The 20,042-nt window shown below is 47.1% G+C and overlaps 1 protein-coding gene across 1 annotated transcript in view; it reads left to right on the forward strand.

The window, feature by feature from the left end:
• The first annotated feature begins 15,160 nt into the window (after positions 1–15,160).
• PTK6 (protein tyrosine kinase 6) overlaps positions 15,161–20,042 on the forward strand; it is a 29,655-nt gene continuing 24,773 nt past the window's right edge. The window contains exon 1 of the mRNA XM_073580875.1: positions 15,161–15,570. Coding sequence (XP_073436976.1) covers positions 15,344–15,570 — 227 coding nt within the window. The 5' untranslated portion in view covers positions 15,161–15,343. The remainder of the gene's footprint in view (positions 15,571–20,042) is intronic.

A 20,042-nucleotide genomic window follows, 5' to 3' on the forward strand; every position in this document is an offset into this window, starting at 1 on the left:
AAACTGCGGTGGACTTTGGGAAAATGGACGCCGGGGCAGTGCATGCACAGATGGAAATCTTGGTGCTGAGATCTCATCTCTCGAGATCTTGGTGCTGAGATCTCCATCTGTCCATGCGCTGCCCCTGGAAGCCATTTTCCTGGAGTCCACCGCAATATAAACCATTGAATTGCGTGGGCTCCGGGCTTTCACAAAATGTCGGCGGAGTCCCAGCACCACCGAACACCCGCAGGCTTGCACCTCCAAACAGCCCCTCATCCCAGCCTATGGCTTGCAGCAACGCGCCACTCTTGCTTCCTCCAGAAGCGACCCTGGGACCCTGCTTCACCGCGGCCAGTAAGGTATATTCGAATTATAAGATGTACCCCCTTTTTCCCCCAAAATTTTTGGGGAAAAGTGCGTCTTATAATCTGAAAAATACGATATGTAGGCCAGATCAGGCAGTGCCAGTTTGTCACCCACGTCATCGCTGCAAGATGGGAGGCGCCGGACCGGACCGCGACTCCCTCCGGACCCGAACCGGACCTGCAATGCCCCTGGGTGAGTATAATATAACTCTTTTTTCTTATCTTTCAGGGTACATCGGGGGCTTATTACAGAATGTTGTAGATAAGCCCCTGATGGCGGTGGCCGCAGCTGATAGTCAAAAAAATTGATGACAGATTCCCTTTAATGTTTTTCTGTTGTGCATTGTAATATACAATATGCAGAAGATAGATTAGGACTAGTAAGAGGTTAACTAAGGGGGCTGGATCAGCAGCCTCAAAGGGACAGGAAGTTCCTGTCTCCCAGGCAGAGCCCGGGCAGGCTTGCCCGAGGCAGGACGTGCTCCTCTAATGGGAGCATAACATACCCCTAGAGGGGAGAAAGGACTGCGACAGGATGGAGGAGATGCCCTCCAAGAGACTGTTAGCTCCCAGGAGTCATTTGGGAGCTAATGGAGCAGCATCTTTGAATAGTGAAAGTTCACGAATTGCTATCTTCTTTACTTCATCTTCATTAAAAAAGTTTTCTACTGTTGGAACCGAAGCGTGCCATGTAATACATATGGAGAACGCCGTTCCTGTGTGGAGAGCAAACGTGTTCTGGAGGTAATTGACTGTGCTACATGGCTGGGACTTGAACTGTCTTTTCATGTACAAGGGGCCGGGGTGCTCACTGACTGTGATCTAGTGGACTCGCCTATGACTACCACCCCATGCCACCTTGTTACACATAAAAAAAAACACAACTAACAAAGCCCAAGATTAGGGTCTGGAGCCCTACATCACTGTATAGTGATCAAAACAAAACAAAAATCTACAGTGTCAGCAACCACCCACCACCACAAATGGAGATGACCAGACTAGGGTATAATGAAACAAAAGCCCTTCCAGAGAAGAGTAGCGCAATGTGTGCCCAGTCTCTCATACTCCAGAGAGCGCACCTTTACCAGGTCACTGAGTATGGTAATAAACACATTGCCCCCTGAAAGGATTTTAGGTTGCGTTGATACGAAGCACCGTGCGTTCCACTGTGATACCTAACCGCTATGCTAAGTAGAAATAAGGTGCTGCGATCCAGACCACCCAGGTCTCTGAATGCTCCATAGGCACATTCCACATAAGAAAGACCGGCCAGCCGAGGCCAGTAGATGGAGGCACACACCCTGTTGTACACCTCTGTGGTAAATAGACAGTGAAGGAGGAAGTGGTCCATGCTTTCCAGCACAGTACCACAATTCACAGTTCCTGTCCTCAGAGCTACTACACTTCAGATTGTCCCTGACACACAGTTTCCCATGGAAGCAGTGCCACATTTCAAGGGTATCCTGATAGAAGTCAAAAGATGCAAACCCACCCCAAAATCCCAACTTGGGCAATCCTTGGGTGCCAAAGGCTTCTGAAAATGAGTTACCAGAATCCTTTTGTCAAGGAGATTTTTTGTCCTGGTCTCCCACATTTCCAGACCCCACTGGCGAATTATCTTCAGAACCAAGGTAGTGTAACCCGGAAAATATCCATGCGATGTGCAAAGATCCTTCACTTGCTCTTCTGTCTCCCATTCCTGGAAGAAAGACTGAAACCATAATCTACAGATGGTTTTGGAGAGACACCGCCTGAACTGCAAAGTCTCGTCACCAAGGCTAATTTTTTGCCAACTCATAATCCGGCCAGAAGAGCTCAAGCCCCTCTGGTTGAACAAAGCTGACATCAAACTCAGGCATGGAATAGGGATGTATCAAGGTGTAGATGTTAATTGCCTTGAAGCCCATCCTCAGCAGAGCTCCACAACCTTAGAACTTGGAGGACACGAATCACTGTCCCTCCGCCGAAGACGGACCACATTCCTATGCACACTGTCAGGCCCAGCTGTTGGATGAGACCACACAATATACCCCTCTTTTTGCTCTTAGAAGGCCCCAAGGCAATATGTCTCTATCTGAATCATTCTCTTGAGCCTCTACCATTAGTGATCTTTCCCCTTCTTTAGAGCCTCCATGAGACGTTGCTGCAACATGCAATCCCCAGAGCCCGGAGACAAGGAGAATGCCCTATTTGCCCCAGAGGTGACATCGGCATAACTCCTGACGGACGCTGCCACTGCTGGGTGTCATCCGGACCAGTGACTACATTAGCCTATAAAGCATTACCATCCACCATCTCGCCTTCCACCAAACCAACAACATCGCTATTCACATCTTTAGGCAATGATTTTTCCTCATCACACTTTGTCGCCGCTTCTCAACTAAGTGACCAGCGGCAACAGCATTTGGAGGAGCCGAGGACACCGGAGCTGCCCCCAACACCAGCCCGAAACCCCCATCCCTCTGAGGGGCACATCACAGTATTGTGGCCTGACCGATTGCCCACTGCCAGGCCGCCCTCACTGTGCAGCTTCTCAACTGATGCCTATCCTGCTACGTGCCCACTACTAAATGCAGAGACAGAGCTCAGTGCCTCTTTATCTTGTTTTGTTATCTCTCTATGCCTTTGCACCGAATCCACAGCAGAACTAGGGCTGGGCTTGGAAATGGGGCTAATACAGCAAGCTGACCTTGCAGCCGACTCTGAGGGTAACAGGGAGGGGGGCATTCACGTTGCTTACAGCTTTCTGCATCTTTGACCTGCTCTTCTTAGTCTGTTTCTTATTGTCTCTAGTTGCCTCCTCTGGTAGATCAGCACGAAGGTGGAAGTTCTGAAGACACACTGGAGACTCTAGGAGCTTTATCTTCACCACTTGCTTACAGCTTTCTGCATCTTTGACTTGCTCTTCTTAGTCTGTTTCTTATTGTCTCTAGTTGCCTCCTCTGGTAGATCATCACCAAGGTGGAAGTTCTGAAGGCACACTGGAGACTCTAGGAGCTTTATCTCCACCATTAGCACCCCTCCCTGGCCGCTCTTGTCACTGTCCTCCCCAGACCCGGCAGAACTGCGACCGGATATCAGTCGCCTGTCCTGCAGGGAGCTCGGTGCACGTGGCCTGCAGATGACTTTGGAGATTGCCAGATGGGGCTTTCTGTTGGTCATTATCACTCTTGTAATCCACCTTGCTCTCAGGCTGCAGCCCCATCTGCTTTTGCCATCTAGTATCATCCATTTTTCTCATTCATCAGTTTTTCCATGAAAAGACTACTCTTTTCTCTGATGAATGCTTTCCTTACTTCCCATGCATTTATATAAATTTTCAGCCTCTTTACCTCACCCTAGAATTGCGCCTTGTTCGGTATGGAAGCACCCGCAGCTTTGGTACATGATCAGCGCAGCTCCTCCCAGAGCCTCCTGATGGTCTTGCTTGCTTCTTCATAGTCATGGAGGTGGCTCATGACCCAGGAACCATAAATGGAAACAGGTCTCTGCAGTCCCCAGCCTTCCTCAGTGAGGCCGGCGTCACCTCCATGAGCACTCAGCTTTCCTCCGGAAGGACCGCCATCACCCATGCTGAGAGGCTTTTCCTCCATGTTGGAAGCCTTGTGGCCTCTCTGGCAATGGCGGATCTTAATAGGGGCGGATGGGGCGGTCGCCCCGGGCCCAAGGTTTTTTGGGGGGGCAGGGGCAGGGGCGGGCTGGGCCGGGTGTCAGAGAGGCAAATGCCCCCCGGGCCGCTCCCCCAGCACCTGTACAGTGCCGGCCGTGCCCTGTGCTGTGACGCCGCCGGCAGCAGACAGCCGCCCGCGTCACATTCTATGAGGCCGGGGCCGGGAGCTGTGCACGGCCGTCACCTTGACGGCTGCTCAGCTCCGGCTCCCTCCGGCTGTACTTCCGGGTCAGATGTCGGGCGTGCGCGATGACGTCATCGTGCACGCGCCGACATGTCCCGGAGGATGCTGAAAGCAGAGGCGCTGCTGGGAAGCGAGCCGGCTGTGAGGTAAGTATGGGGAACTTTTTTTATTTTTTTTTATTTATAAAATGAATTAAATGGGGGAGGGGGTGAGTGGGGGCTGTACACAATGAAGGGGGGGGTGACTGGGGCCTGTATATGATGACGGGGGGGTGACTGGGGGCTGTATATGATGAAGGGGGGTGACTGGGGTTGTACAGGATGAAGGGGGGATGAGTGGGGGCTTCACAGGATGAAGGGGGGATGAGTGGGGGCTTCACATGATGAAGGGGGGTGAGTGGGGCTACACAGGATGAAGGGGGTTGAGTGGGGTTGTACAGGATGAAGGGGGGTGACTGGGGTTGTACAGGATGAAGGGGGGTGACTGGGGTTGTACAGGATGAAGGGGGGATGAGTAGGGGCTTCACATGATGAAGGGCGGTGAGTGGGGCTGCACATGATGAAGGGGGGTGAGTGGGGCTGCATATGATGAAGGGGGGGATAAGGGGGACTGCACATGATGAATTAAGGGGTAAGTGGGACTGCACATGAAGTTGGGGGGTAAGGGGGACTGCACATGATGAATTGGGGGTAAGGGGGACTGCACATGATGAATTGGGGGTAAGGGGCACTGCACATGAAGTGGGGGTAAGGGGGACTGCACATGATGTGGGGGTAAAATTAACTGCACATGATGATGGGGGAGTGGGGCTGCACATGAAGTTGGGGGGGAAGGGGACTGCACATGATGAAATGGAAGGGGGGATAAGGGGCTGCAAATTATGAAGCGGCACTGCAGATGAAGTGAGTGGGTGATAGGGGACTGCAATGGATGAAGTAAGGGGACTTCAAATTAAAGTGGGGACATTAAAGTAGATCCCCTATGGCCAGGATCACGTTGGGCGATTTTGTGCGTATTGGCCGTAGGCCTACAGCTTATGTGCAACGTCTTTTTAGGCCATGTCCACACGTGGTGGAATGGTGGCGGGTTTTCCGTATGGACCCGCAGCAAACCAAGTGCTGCGGTCCGTACGGCTGTCAATTCCCGCACGGGGACCGCAGCGCTCAGGTGGGAAGGGGGGTACAGGGGCCCAGGTTTTATGAACAGCCCCGGGCCCATAGTCCACTTAATCCGCCACTGCTCTCTGGCTATCCACAGACCTGGGAGGAGTAGGAGCCACATTGCTGCGACTCCTGGTGGAGCACCTCTCACCAAGTTCTCTGATGTGCAGGCTGGTTGCTAGCTTCTCCTGCTCCCGCCAGCCTGGTTTGGGGAACAGAAACCTGTGTCTTGGCTCCAATGCTCATCCCAGGAAGTCCACTTCTTCACTGGGTAGGAGAGAGAGCAGTCCCTCCCCCCAGGTGGAGAGGTGTTGCTTCACAGTAGCTGAGGAGAACAAAGCAGGATCAGTGAGACCATACCCTCAATTAGCCTAGTGAGCAACAGCTGATCAGAGCTGCACTCACTATTCTACTGGTGGAATCACTGTGTACATACATTACATTATTTATCCTGTACTCAGCCTGAGTTACATCCTGTATTAGGCCTTCTTCGCACGTCCGTTTTTTAAGTCCATATGTGTTCCATTTTTTAATGACTGCAAATACGGATATACGCACACCCATTGAATTTAAAGATGGTGGGAACATGTCAGGTTTTCCACACGGATTGTGTGTCCATGTAAAAAACCTGCAGACATTTCCTATTTTTCAAACATCAGGGACAAAATGCATGCCCTGCGATCAGCGAGACCAGGCGACTCTGATGTGAGTTGGAGTCAGCATCCGCTGTCTGTTTAGCATGTATTAAATAATTACATTTTAAAAACGACAGTGAGTCCCCCTTAATTTTCATAACCAGCTGAGGGAAAGCTGACGACTGGGGGCTGATGGTTACTGATGGTCAGTGATGCGACCAGTCACTACCCCAAATAGAACACAATAAGCTGATCATGAGATACCCTGCCTGTGACCAGCAGTAACCTTAAAGATGTCACAGACGGTCAAACGCAGTCACGTTGTCATGCTCAGCTCAGTGTATTCCGACTGTCATGGTGAGAGGGCGCATCACTGATGTGACCGCTTACAAAACCATCCAGATCGTCGTGGGACATGGGCATTACTGGATTATCGGCGGACCTGCCAGCATAATTTTGCTTTTCTATTTTTGTTGAACAAATGGGTAACAGATGGTCTGGGAGTTTTTATTTCAAATAAAGGACTTTACTCTGTCTGTGTATTTATTAAATTTGACAAAGGGGTTAGTAATGGGTGTGTCTTATGAATGCTTCTCCATTAATAACCCCTTGGCTTGATATCAGCAGCCATAAAACAAGTGACATCAACCTCACAACTATAACCCTACTTTGCTGCCGATCCAGGGCAAGTGGGAAGAGTGGAGGCTAAGTGCCAGAATTGGCACACTTAATGGATGCCCCATTTCTGAGGCGGCAGAGGGCTGATGTTCTTAGTCTGGGAGGGGCCAATAGCCATGGCCCCTTTGTAGGCTATTAATTTCAGTCCACAGCTGTCTGTTTAGCCTTTGCTGGATAGTAAATATAGGGGAAACTCCATGTCATTTTTATGGTAGGGGATCTCCCCTATAATAACCAGTAAAGGCAAATCAAACAGCTGTGAACTGATATTAATAGCCTGGAAACCTTTATGGCTTTTGGCCCCTTTACCAGAATATTAATATGAGCCCCCAGCCTTCGGTTTTCCCTCAGCTGGTTGTAAAAATTAAGGTTAGAAATCACACTGGCATATTTCTTTCTTTATCTGTCATGTTCCTCATCGCTATCTGTCTCTATGTTTGAACATCTTTAATATATAAAACTCTTTCATTTCTGCTGCATTTCATTATATACATGTCACACTGACAGAACATGGACACAGACACTGACAGCAAATGGACACACGGATGTCACACAAGTACACACGGATGGCACACGGACATGGACCATGGATCTTATCAGTACCGTTTTTTCTAGTACAGGAATCACTAGAGTGTATGAAGGGGCCTTAAGGCCCCGTCACACACAGTGATCTCGCTAGCGAGATAGCTGATTTTGTGACGCCACAGCGATCTCGCCAGCGAGATCGCTGTGTGTGACAGGGATCAGCGACGGTATCGCTGATCGTGCTCGATCGACCTGGGCCATTTTTTGATCTCTGGTCTCCTGCTGGCCAGCGCGCATCGCTGCGTGTGGCAGCGGGAGCCAACGATCAGCGAGGTTCCCAGTGCTCTAAGCTGGCAGCTCCCAGTGCGAGCACGCAGGTTTCTAAGGTACACATCGGGTAACTAAGTGACGCGCACAGCTTAGTAACCTGATATTTACCTTAGAGACCAGCGTCCTCGCTGGTGCTGATCGCTGGTGAAGCTGCCTTTTTGGCAGCCCACCAGCGATCATGTAGCGATGCACCAGCGATCCTGACAAGGTCGTATCGTTGTCAGGGTCGCTGGTGCATCTTTATGTGTGACGGGGCCTTTATACTCCAGAGGTGCATTCACTATTCTGCTGGAGTCATTGTGTACATACATTACTTATCCTGTACTGATCCTGAGTTACATCCTGTATTATACCCCAGAGCTGCACTCACTATTCTGCTGGTGCAGTCACTGTGTACATTCATTACATTGCTTATCCAGAGAGCAACAACCCTGGCACACCCTGAAAACACGTTTCCTGCAGCGGTGCTCCAGGTGTGCCAAACGTCTGTGGAGAAAATCCAATCTACACGAAGATTTCATCCATTATAAGTTTATGCTTAAAACGTACAACACTGCCCTTCACCTCCCCAAACAAACCTATTCCAACACCCTCATCACCTCACTGTCCAATAACCCTAAACGTTTCTTTGACACTTTTCATTCCCTGCTCAACCCAAGAGTGCAGGCCCCAGCCACAGAGCTTCGAGCTGACGATCAATTACTTCAAAGAAAAAATTGACCATATCCAACAGGAAATTATCTACCAATCACCTCTCCCCAACTGCATCTAGCTCACTTTTGAACCAGTCACAGAAGAAGTAAGCAGGCTTCTTGCATCTTCTTGCCCAACCACTTGCACCAGTGACCCATTTCCGTCACATCTCCTCTAGTCCCTTTCCCCTGCTGTCACCACTCACCTAACTAAAATATTTAACCTCTCTCTCTTCTGGTATCTTTCCCTCATTTAAGCGTGCCATCATACATCCACTACTTAAAAAACCATCCCTCGACCAAAACTGTGCCGCTAACTATAGACCTGTCTCTAATCTTCCCTTCATTTCTAAACTCCTGGAACGCCTGGTCCCCTCCCGTCTGATCCGTTATCTCTCTGATAACTCTCTTCTCGACCCTCTCCAATCCGGTTTCCGCTCTTTACACTCTGCTGAAACTGTCCTCACTAAAGTCTCTGATCTATTAACAGCTAAATCTAAAGGTCACTATTCCATGCTAATTCTCTTGGATCTCTCCACAGCATTCGACACTGTGGATCATCAGCTCCTCCTCACTATGCTCCGATCCATCGGCATCAAGGACACCGTTCTCTCCTGGTTCTCCTCCTATCTCTCTGACGGCTCCTTTACTGTATCTTTTGCTGGCTCCTCCTCTCATCTTCCCCTTACTGTTGGGGTTCCTCAAGGATCGGTTCTAGGTCCCGTCCTCTTCTCTTTGTACACTGACCCTTTGTAGGCTATTCATTTCAGTCCACAGCTGTCTGTTTAGCCTTTGCTGGATAGTAAACAATCAAACAAACAATCAGTAGATTTGGTTTCCAGTACCATCTCTATGCTGATCACACCCAATTATACGCTTCTTCTCCTGACATCACGCCTGTCTTTTTAGAAAATACCAGCGATTGTCTAAACACTGTGTCTAACATCATGTCCTCACTATATCTGAAACTGAACCTGTCAAAGACTGAACTCCTTGTGTTTCCTCCCTCTACTAATGCACCGATGCCCGACATTGCCATTTCTGTGTGTGGTTCCACTATTACTCCCCAGCAACATGCCCGCTGTCTTGGGGTCATACTTGACTCCGAGCTTTCATTCACCCCCCACATCCGATCACTGGCTCGCTCTTGTTATCTGCAAAAACATTTCTAGAATTCGACCTTTTCTTACCTTTGGCTCCGCAAGAACTCTTACTGTTTCTCTTATTCATTCTCGTCTGGACTATTGTAACTCTCTTCTAATCGGTCTCCCTCTTACCAAACTTTCCCCCCTCCAATCTGTTTTGAATGCTGCAGCCAGGTTCATATTCCTCGCCAATCGTTACACTGATGCCTCTACCTTGTGCCAGTCCTTACACTGGCTACCCATCCACTCCAGAATCCAGTACAAACTTATTACCCTCACCCACAAAGCACTCCATGGCTCAGCACCACCCTACATCTCCTCCCTCGTTTCAGTCTACCACCCTACCCGTGCCCTCCGTTCTGCTAATGATCTGAGGTTAGCATCCTCAATAATCAGAACCTCCCACTCCCGTCTCCAAGACAATACACGTGCTGCGCCAATTCTTTGGAATGCACTTCCCAGGTGAATACGATTAGTCGCCAATCCATACAATTTTAAGCGTGCCCTGAAAACGCATTTATTCAGATTGGCCTACCGCCTCAAGACATTAACCTAACACATTACCCTAACTATCCCTGTGTGGCACAGTCAAAAGTTTTACCATAACCAGGTTCCCCGCATCATGTTCCCACATGCTTTATGCATCTATTAGCCCTCTGTGTCTGTACTGTTACACACTTAACATTATGGCTGGTCTGAACAATGAAGGTAACTGTTACCACCCACCTTTTGTGTCTCCCCTTTTCCTCATAGATTGTAAGCTTGCGAACAGGGCCCTCATTCCTCTTGGTATCTGTTATGATCTATGTGATTATTGTTATGCTGTAATGTCTATTGTCTGTACAAGTCCCCTCTGAAATGTAAAGTGCTGCGGAATATGTCGGCGCTATAGAAATAACATTTATTATTATTTATTATTATCCTGTACTGATGCTAAGTTATATTCTGTATTATACCCAAAAGCTACACTCACTATTCGGCTGGTGTAGTCATTGTGTACATAGATTACATTACTTATCCTGTACTGATCTTGAGTTCCATCCTGTATTTTTCTCCAGAGCTGTACTCACTATTCTGCTGGTGGAATCACTGTGTACATACATTACATTACTTATCCTGTACTGATCTTGAGTTCCATCCTGTATTTTTCTCCAGAGCTGTACTCACTATTCTGCTGGTGGAATCACTGTGTACATACATTACATTACTTATCCTGTACCGATCCTGAGTTACATCCTGTATCAGCGTCGGACTGGAGCACCTTGGGCCCACCAGAGAAAATCATTCTTGGGACCTACTATCTATCTACATAGAAATAAATACAAGACCACCAATTGTGTGGTAAAACACACTAATATCAGAGTATAACATAAGGTAGTACACATCTTAATTATGTAGCAGGGGTTGGGGAAGCTCCCACATAGAATATAAAGTAGCCACCCTCATAGAATATAATGTAGCCTCCCTCATGGAATATAATGCAGCCCCCCTCATAGGGTATAATGCAGTACCCCACAAAATATAATGCAACCCCCTCGTAAGTTATAATGCAACCCCCCAGAAAACATAATGTAGCACCCTCATAGGGTATAATGCAGCTGCCCTCATATAGTATAATGCTGCCCCTCCACAGAATATAATGTAGCCCCCTCAGAGTATAATGCAACCCCCTCATAAGGTATAATGCAGCCCACCGTAGAATATACTCTAGCCCCCTCATATAGTATGATATAGCCCCCTAGAATATAATGTAGCCCCGAGAGAATAATGCAGCCCCCCACAGAATATAATGTAGCCCCCTCATAAAGTATAACACAGCCCCCCTCATAGGGTATAATGCAGCCCCCCTCCACCTCCATCATTGTTCTTCCCCTCCACCCCCATCAATGTCCTCATCACCACCTCCATCACGGCCTTCTCATCCACCACCCCTATCATTGCCCTTAACACCACCTCCATCATTGCCTCCTCCCCCACCACCACCATTGTCCTTTCTACCACTACCATCATTGTCCTTTCCACCACAACCATCACTGCTTTCTCTCCCACCACCCCCATCATTGCCCATTACAACACATCCATCATTGCCTCCCCCCACCACCACCATCATTGTCCTTTCAACAACCATCAATGCCTTCTCCCCCACCACCCCATCATTGCCCATTCCACCAACTCCATCATTGCCTCCTCATCCCCCACCACCCCATCGTCCTTTCCACCACCACCATTACCTTCTCCCCAACCACCCCCATCACTGCTCTCTCCGTCACCCACATCATTGCCAATCTCCAGTACACACACAGCACCTCTCTCACACACACAGCACCGCATCACTTTCTCACACACACAAAACTTTGCCCCACACCACATACACGCATACACGCAGGCAGACAGACACACAGCACCATTCACCTCTTCGCATGTTCCCTGCAGCCGCAGCACATCCCGGCAGCATCTTCATCGCCGGAAGCTTTCTCTCTGAAACAGCCGAGCTGAATGATGACACCATCCAGCTGTGCTGTGTCAGACAGGAAGCAGAATGGCATCAGATCCCAGGGTTAGCCACCCTGCAGGGACCCACCTCCGGGGCCTCGATGCAGCTGCACCGGCTTTACATGTGGACAGCGTTAGCCCCAGCCTGCCGCTAACATTGCCTGCTATTAAAATAAAATGGTATGGGGCGTGGGGAAGTGTGAATATTCATTTCTCTTTAGCAGCGGGGACAGGCTGTCTCCAGCTGCTGCTCCGCTGGCACGAGGCCGGCCCCCCGACTCAGGGGCCCCATAGCAGTTGGGTGCGCCACTGGCTGGGATGCCTGGAGCATTGGGGGCCAGGTGTCAGTGCCTGGGCCCATCGGAAATCCTCCGGTTCACTGGTGGGCCAGTCCGACCCGGTCTTGTATTATACCCCAGAGCTGCACTCACTATTCTGTTGGTGCAGTCACTGTGTACATACATTACATTACTTATCCTGTACTGATCCTGAGTTACATCCTGTATTATACTGCAGAGCTGCACTCACTATTCTGCTGGTGTAGTCACTGTGTACATACAATACATTACTTATCTAGAGCGCCCGCCAGGGCCGTGGGGATACTCGATACCGGACGTGTTCTTAAGGGGAGGTGTCACGGCAGCAGTGACCTGGTCCGTGGCCCTGGACATCCAATGAAAAATGATGATTTAAGGGGAAATAAAGTTTGTAAGAGATGATTCGTGATGCCACCTGTGGCACTCGGCAAATAGGAGATGTTAGCCGACGCTGCTTGGGGAGACCGCTGGCGCTGATGGTGATGCAGCAGAGTTGTTAGGCTATGTGCACACGCTGCGGTTTTTGCTGCGGTTCCGCTGCGGTTTTGGCCGCAGCAGAACTGCAGCAGTTCTGCAGACAGTGCACAGTAGCATGTTATCCTATGGGATTTACATTCTGCTGTGCACATGCAGCGGATTTTTAACTGCGGAAAAGCTGCGGTTTTGAATCTGCAGAAAGAAATGACATGTCAATTATTTTCTGTGGATTCTGCTGCGGTTTACCATCTCCTCTATTGTAGAGGTGATAAACCGCAGGCCAATACGCAGGGAAAACCGCAGGTCATTTTACCTGCGGTTTTACCTGCGGTTCCGCAGATAAAAAATCCGCAGACCACTCCGCAGCGTGTGCACATAGCCTTACAGCTCTCCACAAGTAGAGCTAAACCCCAGGGCAGTTGTAGTGTGATACGATGGTAATGATGGTGGTTGTAGTGCAGGACAAGTGACTCAGTAAATAAATTTTAGGACACAGCAGTGTGCAATGTTCACAGGTTTTACTCACAGTTTTGATGTTACATTCCCTAGCCAGGGTGCTGTGTCTTCAGGGTCGGTGGTACAGTCAGCTCCCAGGTAATTTGGGGTACACCGGGTCAGAACCCCCTTCAGATGTTCCTTTCCTGGCCGTCTCATTGCGCTGGCTCCATCCTCTCCTGCCCTGCGCCTTTACAAACAGTGTCCCAAGCCAGCAGTCTCGGATCTTGTCGGGTGACGTGCTCTAGGTCCCCTGCATCCTATACAGCTGCCTTTTCAGCGAATGTGCTGGATGTGGCTGCAGCACATGCAGACACTGCAACCTCCGGTTAGCTAGCTGATTCCTCAGTTTCTCCACTAGTCTGGGGCCGGTCTCCTACTGCGACCTGGTCCCTCCACCCAACTGCAGTAGGAGTGGATACAGGCCCCACTGGTGGTTTCCTCACTACCCGTGCCCCTAGGACCCCTTCTTTATCTCTTCCACTGAAGCTTATCTTTCTGTTCTTCTCTTTCCTTGCTCTCTTTCCACTGTCTGCTGGTCCAGTGCTGAGCTTCTCACGGCTCAAGTCCCCAGCACCAACTGCACTGAAACCTCTGGGGTGCCACATATTCTATACTAATCCTGAGATACTGACATGGTTTCTCAACTGACTGTAGCCTAGGAAAACTGTGAGTGACAACTCAGCCACTCTATGGAATCTGGAGTGTGCTGGACTGATGGCTGTGTAAGTGACAGTCCAGTCATTCAATCTAATCCTGTGGCGTGATGGGCTGTCAGCAGTTTGAGTGACAGTCCTACTGCTCTATCTGGTTTAGTCTGCTGGCATTTCCTCAGGTGCCTCCCGTCTTTAATAATTTGCAAGATATTTAACTGGCTAGCTGTTAGTAGTCATTATCAGTTGTAGCTTTCCCTTAGCTGGATATCTTTGCTTAGCTCTGTGTCTCAGTTCCTCTGCCTTCACCACAACTCAGCACAGTGCTGCAGGAGCTTCCCTCGTCCCCAAAATAGCACTACAGTCCAGTAAATGAGTGTCCTGTACTTCAACCCAACGCATCCTTTTGCCCTTAGGGGAGGTACTTATGCGACCATGGCTGTCACTCACTTTCTCTGCTTGCTGGCGCCTCAGCACTCATTTCATCTCATAATTCCGTATTCTGATCTGTTCCATTACCTCTTTGACTTGCAAAGTCAGAACCGTCCCTCTAGCCTTCCTGCCCCAGATCCAGTCTTCGGAAGATCACTCACTCCTATCACTTTTCCTTGTCTCTATTCTGGATTACGCTATGCATTGCCCCGGTCTCCTCTCACTTCAGGAGCACCCACTTCACGTGACTCTGTTGATTAGCCAGACCATAGGTCTGCTTTGTTGTGGGCTAAACCCTTTCTGATCTCCTGGCAGGTAACTCTATTTTTCCCTTCACCTTAGCCCCTCCCACTCTGGGTTAGTCTCAATCATTAACATTAACTGTCTCTAGTAACTACCTGTGGCTGGCATAACACAACTCCATTACTAATAAGGCATATCACTAAACACATTGCATAGCAAAATACATTGAAACAATACATATGTCTTCAATGTATTGGGATGTAGGCAACATCTCCAGCTCCTTAGACATGGACCCATGGATTTGCATTGGCGAGTTTGAACTGAGACTCAGAACAAAGTCGTACGTGATTTTGTCACAGTCTGCAAAAACCCATGGACATGTGAACGGCCCCATAGATTATAATAGGTCCAAGTTGTATCTGTGAAAAACTGACATCTGAATGAGCCCTTGGCAGGCAGGACCTGCTGGCATAGCTCCAGTTGCGGTGCATTTATATTACTGAGTACTAATCTTATAGGCAATGTGAAAGTTTCATGATTAAATGTTGATTCTTGGGATTTTCTTCCTCTTACAAAAAAGCAGGTGAACTTTCCGCACTTGCCTCCTCCCATGTGACAGAGGTGCTACTGCTAATAGTAAAAAGCAATGAGGAAGTAAAAGGTAATAATTCCAATGCCCGGACACAGCAATCACTGCACATTGTGACCTGAGATATTTACATATTTCATCCAACCTTCTTTCTTCTGCGGTTCTTAAGCCTCCACACCCATCTTATAAGAATCCCCGGACGGGAAAGTCTTGGCGAGTAAACAGTGTCTTCTGACTTGGGCTGAATACATGTGAGGTTGTTGCATCCACCGTACAACATGGGTGACCTCAACCAACCGACCAATAGGTATGTAAGTCAATGGGACTTTAAAGGTGCTGGCCGTCAGGAGCTGAGCTTCAAAGCTGGAGATCGTTTCCAAGCTCTGGACAGAAGTGGGGACTGGTGGATAGTAGAGAAGCTGAGAGCAGATGGCACCAAGACTGGCGAGAAGGGGTTCGTGCCATATAATTACATGGCAGAAGAAGGAACGCTGGAAGTACAGCCGTAAGTAGTCCAATATTACTTATACGTGTAGCCTCAGAGCAATTATGCTCGCACTTAGCTTGCTACAATGGGGGTAAATTATCAAGATTTGGGGTTTTTGAGTCGAAATGTGCAACTTTTTTCTATGTTTGCTTGATCTATGGAAAAAAGGATCTAATACAGACTTATTAATTGCAAATTTTTAAAAAGACGCAAAAATGTGCACTTTAGCAGGGGGTAGAGTAAACAGTGGAAAAACAGCTCTGGAAGGAGGTAACGTATCTGAAGATTTGCCAAATAGAGCAACCATTGTGCAACACTTTAATAAGTTTGGCATAAATAATAGCAACGTAGCCACCAGCAAAACCCATAGTACATTGTAGGAGAGTGCAAATAACCAAACCGCTTCCATTAGATTAGAGGTCGTCGGAACGGTGAACCTAAGGCCCCATTCAGATGTCAGCTTTCACATACAAGTTTTTTTTGCATTCGTAACCTGTAACAGTCTAAGGCCGGGATCACACATGTGAGAAACATGGCCGAGTCTCGCATGTCAATACCCGACACTGCCACCGGCAATCGGGAGCGGAGCGTGCAGCTGCATGTATTGCTATGTTGCCGCACGCTTCACTCCCGAGTGCCGGCGGCAGTGCCGGGTATAAACATGCGAGACTCGGCCCTGTTTTTCACATGTGTGGTCCCGGCCTAAGGGGCTTAAGGGGCTATTCACATGTCAGATTTTGTCTTCGGACCCAGTGGTCCAGTGCAAAATTGCGGAAACACGTCTGATATTGATCTGAGTCGTGTCTGATCAAAATCAACAATGAAGGTCTATGGGTTTGTGAAAAAATCGGACAGCATTCGATGCCATCCATGATCTGTCCACTGATGGGTAGGAGAAGGTGGAGAAATTCCTGGGGGCTTGTTTCCACGTACGAGAAAAACTGATGACACTCAGACCTTGCTCTGATCAATAATATTGGTCCGTTTTTCTCAGAAAATACTGACAGCTGAATGAGCATTAAGTGATTGGAACCCTCAGAGGTTGATTAAACAAATGGAGATAAATTTTGCTTGGGTAAATAAATGTGAACTTTGGACCACAATCTTTCAGCTGTTCTAACTAATGGACAACTCAAACTCATAATCTATGTTAGTCGATCTCCAAGAGGTTTTTTTAGCCTTGAGATGGAGGGTCAAAATGAGACAATTAGGATGTGTGCACATAGGATTGTTATTTTATGTGCTCAGAAATTGAGTTTTCTAGTGGAAACCACTTCAGAAAATGCTTCTTTGGGGTGTATGCACACAGTGTCTTTAAGGAGCCAGCTGAAACGCTGAGTTTTCCAAGGCAAAAACACTGCAAGGAAACACCGGGGGTCGTTTTGATGAAATTTCTTTGCTCTATTCTTCCAAATATATAGGACCCAATTCATCAGATCAAGACCAACGTTGACCAGAGGGTTGGAGTCAATGATTCAGGCATGTCTTAAAAATGGCATAAGGTTTATTGTGAAGGAGTTTTTTGTTTCTTGGAGTGTTTTTTGCTTTTTTTGTAGCCTTTTGATTGGACAATGTCAAGTTAGGAGCAGAGTCCTCCAGGAACCAATTCAAAGGAATTATATGCACTTTTTTTCACCAGTTTTTCAAAATGGGAAAAAAAATAGGCTCAAAATATTGAACATATGAAAAACAATGATGTCAAAGTGTTTTTTAAGCTTTTTTTTAGCTTAAACTCCTCAAAAAACTCTGTGGGCACATATCTTAAGAAGCTCCATACACAACATCTAATTGGACATACCAGGGTGAAGGTCTTCCCAGTTGTCCTGCGATGTTCTAAAAGTAAGGAAAACAGTATCCAGTAGTGATTGAAGATCGGCTCTATCATTGGGAGAGGTCAACATTTAGAACTATAGGTTTCATGACTTCTTTGGTGAACACATGAGCAATTACTCCCAAATAAAGAGTATAGAAATAATAAAGGAGGGTCCTCCAAATATGACAACTCTCTCGGGACCAGAGAGGAGAGAGGTTGTGTGAGTGACATGCTGAAAGGCAATATCATGCCATGGCCAGACTCCTCTGGTGACCAAAGGGTTGGGGAGCTTAAATCCATCTGATCAGTCCTGATCTTCCCTAACATCTGTCATCGGGGGACAGTCAAGAGGCCACCATATACATTAGATGAATGTCAGGATCTTCTCAAATCGGAGGGTCCAGACCAGCTGACATACAAATAATGTGTATGATCATTCATGCATGTGAAATGTTTTAGAGACCTTACGGAACCAATATAGGCACAAAGACAGAGGAGAAATGGGTCAAAGAATGGAAAACCCCATTATCCACCAGTTTCTAGAGGATCCACTACCTTCTTACACTTTACTTATCATCCCATCCAAACACAATTGTCTTTCCCTGGATTTTTCCAGAATCAGTCTACTCACACTTTTCTGATATGATTAGGGCTCTTTCAACCTGAAACGTGTAAGCATTATGTATCTTTTTAAATATGTGCACATTGTGCAAATATTTTTTATTCTATATGATTAAAGGCTAAGTGTTAACTACTTTCCTTTGGAGCTGAACAACATCCCTTATTGGACCATTGAGAACAATTTTCTGAAGACCATCAAGAGGAGCATGGTCACTATAGATAGAACATCCACAATGTTGGAGATGGGAAAAAAAGTTGTCTCCTTGTGACCCTATAACTTCCAGGGGATTTTTGAGGATTGTAGAAGACATAAAGAAACGGACTGGGGTGTGAAATATTCAAATTACAGCCAAACCTTAATAGAGTTAGAAGTTGCCTTCTGAGAATATTTTCCCCATCAACAAGGATGTAGCATGAAGTGAAACCCAAGTCGGCCTTATGGGTCTTTCCCTGCAACCTAAAACCAAATGTGGATGGAGCTAGGAGGAAACTCCGCCACTCAGACAAAGCTCTTGTCAAATGAATCTTTTACTGATCCCTTCCTGCTGCGATTGTGATTGCAAATCGGAGAAGGTGGTTTCAGATTGTATTATATATCCTTTATTGACCTGATTTCATCATTTAAAAATACATTTAATACTATAAATGGGTTGTTCACCCCGGGAACATTTTTTTTTTTACTTTAATACATGCATTTGTGGCAAAAAAAAAATTTTTTAAATTCACTTTCATTAAAAAATTTGCACCGTTTGGCTATCACAGACACTTTGCTTCTTTGCACATTCAGCTTTGCTGTCATTCGTGGTCATAAATCAGCTGAGAGAAGGTCAGAAAAGGACATAAAAGAGGTAGCAGCTCTACCGTTGAATCCTCAGAATGAGCTCACTTATGGATTCTCAGTTAACTCTTTCTACTGCCAGCAATAGACAATGCAAAACAGTGGCTACAGAAGGCAGGATATGCAACATTTTTGACAATTATGATTTTTTTTTACCAAAATAAACCATGTATTTAAGTTTAAAAGCAGTAATGATCTCCAAAGGTGGACAACCACTTTAATTTTACAAACACTTACAGGAGTGATTCGACAATTTTTTTTTTTTTTTTTCAGAAATGTCCCTTGAAAATAAGCTCTAGTAGTCAGCAAGAAGCTGTTTAGGAAGCTGACAACAGGTGTGCAAATTTCCTACAGCACCACCGCAGGAGCAATTGAGCATTACGTGACATCAGTACAATGCATGGACAGGCTGGTTCCTCCTGAGACAGAGAAGCTCTTTGTGGCTGCTCTTTGCTCTGCCCAATTGACAAAGGTTATAAACGACGAATCACCCTCTATTAATCCAGGTATTAGAAAATGTCTTTTGTAAACCACACGAGCCATTTTAATTATCACAAACCTTGAGAAACTTCATGTCTTTTAGCAAAATTCTCCTGCAAGGATTTATAATAGATACTAAAAATGGTACAGCTGGGCAAAAGGACATCATGAGTCCCAAAGTTACCCAAAAGTTCTATAGGTTTCATGACTATACAAAATATTGGTCCTCCTTTTATGATTATTAGGAAACTCAGAGGCGTAACTTGAAGCTCTTGAGCCTTAACCTAAAATCTGTACTGTGGCCCCCAATTTGCGTGTACCATTATAATACTAGTGTCATCGAGGGGCCTTTGGACCCCATCACATGCCACAGCCCAGGTGGTACTGTTACCCCATGAAGCCACGCCCTTGGAACTCATACATTTGAACTGAAGAATTTTGCAGCTTCTGTTATAGACACTATTCTGTTATGGGCACCATGGTGATAGGGGTATTCCCATCACCAAGATCCTATCCCAATATCAAGTAGGTGTAATCATAATAATATTAGCAAATACTTCCAATTAGAAATGTAGTGTAGTTCTTCTGATTCACTATGTCTCTTACCCTATGTGTAGGGCATTGCAGTAGCTTAGATATCTATGGTTATGGCCACTCATATAGTGACAATTAGTTGTTAGTGGTCGTAACCATGGATACCTAAGCTACTGCAATGCCCTGCACATGGGGTAAGTGGCA

Source organism: Dendrobates tinctorius, unplaced genomic scaffold (genome assembly GCF_039654945.1).
Source record: "Dendrobates tinctorius isolate UK_male_01 unplaced genomic scaffold, ASM3965494v1 ptg000065l, whole genome shotgun sequence".
NCBI classification, from domain to species: Eukaryota; Metazoa; Chordata; class Amphibia; order Anura; family Dendrobatidae; genus Dendrobates; species Dendrobates tinctorius.